At 37.0% G+C, this 6,000-nt stretch overlaps 1 protein-coding gene across 1 annotated transcript in view; it reads left to right on the top strand.

The window, feature by feature from the left end:
• The first annotated feature begins 251 nt into the window (after window positions 1-251).
• Window positions 252-6,000, top strand: part of LOC139737500 (vascular endothelial growth factor receptor 1-like) — an 85,545-nt gene continuing 79,796 nt past the window's right edge. The window contains exon 1 of the mRNA XM_071648172.1: window positions 252-447. Coding sequence (XP_071504273.1) covers window positions 366-447 — 82 coding nt within the window. The 5' untranslated portion in view covers window positions 252-365. The remainder of the gene's footprint in view (window positions 448-6,000) is intronic.

Here is a 6,000-nt window from a genome sequence, read left to right as displayed (position 1 = left end):
GTAAATACACTTTCTTGATTATGAACTGTTTCCGCTCAGGATCGTGTGTTGATGATGCGTAGATGAAGTTCGGCGCAACACACTGTTTCCGCAGCGAACAGCAGTCCGATACCCGACTCCATATACATCTTGACACAGGAGCGAACACGCGCGCGAGTGACCGAATCCAAATGCTGGCTAGATGCTGCAGAGCCGATACGTAGTGACATTGTTCAACATGAGAACTTCTAGGTAGCGTACCAAAGCTTTATTGGAATTAACCCCATGATTTCAATGATTGAAATCGAAATCGGATCATTATTTATATAGGACAGAATCCATGCCACGGATTTCTTTGGAATAACACACAGCTTGTGCCCTTGCAGATGCTGGAAACAATGATCTCAAAGTGGATTACCGTTTTCACGTGCTCAGTGTTACTCCTATCTCTTGTGTACTCAGCCACGGGTAAGTAGCCGCGCGCGGTTGGGTGAGGAAGGGGTATGTCGAGTTGACTAGGTCAGCGGAATCCAACGAACTCTATGAAATCGAGTGAACCCAGATAAGTTTATGACTTTTCCAGATGATGTTGCTTTGTAAGGAATTCGGCCGTTCGTCCGAAATCTCTAGACTTACTTCTGTACAGTACCTCGAAGTGCGTTGTAACGTGAAAAGTATCTAGTGTTCTATAAATTCTAATTCTTGGGGATTGTTTTGACGTAGAAAAAAAGTTGTGTCAGGCAGTCAGGTGCATAGTGCTGCATGGTCTTTGCTTTACTCCGCCAGCTAGTGGTCATGGGGTTCGCTGTTGGTAGAGTCGTGGTCAGGACGGGCTCTTATCATCAACAGGTGGCGTAAAACTGGTCTCCTCTCTCCCGATTCTCTCTATCTCTTCTTCTTCATCTCTTTCTCAAGGTCACAGGCGACTTGTTTTCCCCCTATCATTCTGAAAGTTCTTACACATTGGAAAGAAATCACCACCAAACATTTTTGTAACATATTTTAAGATAAATGAATATATCTAAAGTGAATTTGCCAGATTTGCTAGATGCAATTGTTGAAAACTAGTCATGGAGAAATGTTAATGGGATAAGCCACTATTACTGAATAGTGTTTATTTTTATCAGTTGATGCTCTCTTATCTTTTAATGATGTAGTGAATAGATATTTGGAGATAAATTTTACCTGTACAATCAATAGATTCATTAGAGAAAACTTTGTAAAATATATCAAATTTGAACTTATTAATGTATTATATAGATTTCAGTCTATACTTCTAACATTTCTATGTTTTGAGCAAATTTTCTTAAACCAAATAACTTCTATGTCTTCTCCTTCTTATGTTGTTTAAGAATTATTCATACTGAAAATTGGGAATTCCTTTAGTAGGACCTATACCTTTGCTTAACAATCTACCAAAACAACAACAACAACAACAACAACTGCAACAAAAGATTATATACCACGCCTGAACGCTACACAGGCATCAAAACTTTCTATGGTCCTGTGGTATACATAGGATCCTTCATGTAATTCCATGCACAAATGTGTACAGATATATCTTGTATAAACATACTTCTAATTTACATAGGCCTACAATGTATATTTCTTTATGTGTAATTATATATGTATATATATACACATATATATATATATATTCATTTCTATCAGCTATCTCTCTCTCTTTTGCTCTCTCGCTTCTAACAGTTTTAGTTGTTATGTATTTGTACCCTGTAGTACATTCTCCAGCTGGTGAAGCAGTGGTCCATATATTTGACTTTATGTAGAACCTTTGAGGTTCAAAGTACAATTGTATGAGCTCAACTATTTCTTTCGTAACAGTTACATTTTGTTCCAATAAATATGTGATTTCTTGTACTTTATCACAATGGCAGACATTGGCACCAATTTATTCTTCTATTGTATGAGTCCACTAACCATGTTTGACAGCTTGTATATGATATACACATGGGGCCTATATTGGGTATAACTTAATTATTATGTATGTATAACATATATGTATGTAGTATAAAGCATGATAATTGATATCAAGTTTTCTGTAAGACTACTTTTTTACACTTCGATGGGTGCAATTTGTGGTAACTATATGAATACTACATGAGGTTTTAGTGTCATGTCATTTCAGTGAAGTCTCTATTTTTTGTCTTATATTTTCTTCACTCCTTTTCTCTTTTATACTGCTCTGTGAATAATTTAGTAAATGTTTGTCAAATTACTATTATATATGAATGAAGGTTCTTGAATGTAGTTGTATGCTTTCTAGGAATGTTTCTGCATGGTATTCTGGTTGTGTATATTTCTATTCATTATCATCTGTGTGTAACCTATCCTACAACCATGTTTTAATTCACAACCAGCTCTGATTTGAATACTGCCAAATGCAGACCTTATTTGTTCTTTCCATTACCACATGCAGAAACAAGAAACAAACAAATATTACTGACTCCTTGTTTGATCCTCGGGGGCCCCAAAAAGTTGATGGGGATGTTTTGGTGAAGCGTTCTAAATTGAAAGCACATGAAATCTGGGGGAACATGCACTATCCCAAGTGGTTCTCCCAGTGTCCTGTATAATGAAAGATACAGGGACAACCAAGGTCAGGTTGGTTTCAGACAGAGCACCCGCCTCCACAAACAAACTTGGCCAACTCTGTCTCAACTTCATGGCGCTGGGGAGAAGGGTGTTATTCCGACTGTGAGGGATAGAGATATCGAGAACCATTATTTGTTTAGTCAATAACAAAAAGAGAGAATCCTTCTTTGGGTATCACTTTGACAAATTATTAATTGGTTGAGTTTACTTTCCTTTGCAAACATAACAATATCAATTTGTTTCAATGATGCTGTGCACTTTTGGGAATGATCATTCAGCATTTGGAAAAAATAGAAAATCTACTGCACTACATGATAACATCATTTCTTGTCTAATTTTTCTCAAGTTTCCACCACTCTGTCCCTGTATTACTTTACCTTTCGCCAGGAACACTGTCCTTTAATACCAAATACTTTGTTATACATTATACCAAGCCACACCTTTGTTCTTGTTTTTATTGTCTAATCACTTTGATCCAACTTTTTGACAAAGTTTCATCTCATGAACATTTCAGTCATCACTGCAGACTTTAATCAGAGGCTTAGGTCTCAGTAATCCTTCCTCACACGTTTTGCAGAGCTCCATTTCTGACGCTAGAGGAAGGCAAACATGAAAGCGTATGACCCCTCAGCTGAACTGAATTTGGTTCTTTCATTGACTTTAGTCCATGTAGTGTAGAGTAAGCTTGAGAGGTCTCACACTAGAAAAAAGCCTGGTTCATAGTCATCTAGACGTGTTTAGAGTTGAGTGTTAAGGTGCATTAATTTTTCTGTCTTGGCCAACTGCTAACTGTTATCAACATTTCTCACAACAACTTATTCACAAACTTCATGGTCTAGTGTACATACATTTTTGCACCATGATAGAAGTTAGAACATGGTCAAGATACTCACCATTGTAGGTACCCTTTATCATTTATGTTTTGGAGGTCAGCCTGTTCATACCTGACATCAAGCGTACCACAGTTGGAAGGCACCACCAACCAGTCCACGATTATTCATTTTAGAATAATGTGTTGGAGAAACATTATTCAGGTTTATATCCAAACTAACTGAAATTTCTTCATCAATTTGTACTTGTAATGTCTTTAGAAACACATTTAGCTATAAAGAAACACATTTGAATGTAAGTGTGAAAGCGCTGCTTGTCAGCAGATGAACAAGGTTAATCCCCAGCCTATCTGTCAGCAGACTCTTTTCCATTCTGTTCCCAGTGCTGTTGATAGCTTCCAGATGATTTGAAACATTTATCATAGAGGGTCAGTGCCCCATAGGCATATTTTTTCCCTGTTTTTTCTTTCTTTATTCAGTTAACTTCCATACAGTTATCTTCCCTGAATGGTTAGGTGTGTGTATCATATGGATTCTATGTAGCTTTACAAGTAGTAGAGCCTTTTTTTGTAAAAACCTACAACAGTTTAAATTCATTTTTACTCATAGATGACAATCGGCATTATGTTATCATAATGTGTAGTGATATTGCTTGCATTGTTCTTTCACTTAGAACAATGGAATGAAATTTTTACTGGTTTCATTCTGAGATAAACTGTTTTTAATGAAGTGCCCATTAAATTTTGTGATTGTTATGCATTCTCTTCCAAGTTCACTTGAATCTATGACCATCATCTAGTGAATATTTGCTGACATTTTAATCAGATAGACTGCTGTGTATGCCTAAACGTAGATTAAATCTCTTTTACTGGACATCTCACACACTATCACTAGACCTTTCTGTCTCAAGAACAATGTCTCAGAGAGATTGTTCATAATAAGTGACTAACGCAGCAACAAGCTGAAATCCTGGCAGCTTATTGGTGATTGTTACTGGAACACTTAAGGTAAAGTTTCATGATAACTCTTCCATGCAGTTATGAAATAAATCAATGAAATCATTCATCAGTCTGTTCTAGTGTTACCATTATGAATTAACATGTTTTTAGAGTGACAGGAAAATCATTCAATGCTCTATAAAAAAATGACAATTTCATTCTTGCTGCTATTAAACTACTGCATAGGACTAGTACTTGAGCTAAAATGTACATGTACTGCATTGTATCAATTTACTCCTGTAGACTACATGTAGCACCATAAGTGTTATGAAGTCGTTGGGGCTTGTGAAAGGGAACTTCCCTTAAACTTTCAGAAGCTAGGGTTCTATTGATCTGATAGACTTACCCTTGAACAGGGCATGTTGATGTAGGATGGCTTTGAGACAGTATAATGTAATATATGTATAAGGAGGAGAGTGACATGCACAGACATCTGTTACTATAGTAACACCAAGAGACTTTTTGTGTGTCTGCAGTAAAAAAGTACGATGACACACATACAGTGCATTCTCCTGTATTCCCATAGGGATCACCCATGTTCTGATTCCCTCTTAAAGATCAACTTACTCAACTTTGTATTCATTTCCTAGACAATAGCATAGTTTTTATCACGTTTTATATAGGTCTACTTCTTGAATGCTCTGAATGGTAATCACAGCTTCAACTGCCTGACCTTAACATGGCCAACAATCTCTAAACTATTACTGTGAGTGGAATCCCCTGTCTAAAAAGAAAAGGAAGAAAAAACCTTACAAGGTGATAACAATTAAGTGATGTGTTGTATGCTATTTGTATGGAGAGATACTTCCAATTCATGTTTGATTCTTGAGACGATTGTCCGCATATTGTTCATACAAATGGAGGAAATTTATAGGATTGTAAGCCTACAAGGTCCAGGGTCCATGACTCCAACTTCCCTCCAGAGGAAAGTCTGGCCAAGGGAGACAGGTGGCCTAGGGAAAGTAGGAGATTCTCTCCCCTAAAGCAGTCCATATTTGTCAAAACTGTTGCCAAAACAAATGTATCAAGGCTAAACAGGTGGGGGTGTTAGCTTTATACCGGTACTCCGTTTTGGGTTTGTTTGGTCCTGTTTCAGCAGCCTACACCCATATGTCATACCATGGTCATACATAGGCACATACATACACACACATGCACACACACACACACACACACACACACACACACACATACACACACGGATGTGTGTGAACACACGCATAATATACAGAGGGAAATAGATTGAAAAAAACAGTGAATGAGTGAATGTGAGTGGTAAGGAGGGAAAGTGAACACTAAAACATTGTTATTACATGTGTGCCACATAGTATGCAAGGGTGAAATGTCATAATTGTGAAGAAATAGTTCTATTATTTTGGAGGAAAAAGTATTTGACCATCACCATGGACATAGGCAGATATATTGCATAACCGTAAGAGATTATTTCTTATACTAAATTTTATTTGTCTATGATGCGATTCTGTGGGAAAATTGTTGTAAGCCCCCTGGTGAGAAAACACTGGAATAAAAGTGAAGGAATTGTGAAACTAATAGGTACAATTAGGTACATGTATTAGGAA

Source organism: Diadema antillarum, unplaced genomic scaffold, assembly GCF_040938485.1.
Source record: "Diadema antillarum isolate AM-2024a unplaced genomic scaffold, OU_Dant_1.0 seq00000693_RagTag, whole genome shotgun sequence".
NCBI lineage: Eukaryota > Metazoa > Echinodermata > Echinoidea > Diadematoida > Diadematidae > Diadema > Diadema antillarum.
This window is presented reverse-complemented; position numbering and strand designations above follow the sequence as displayed.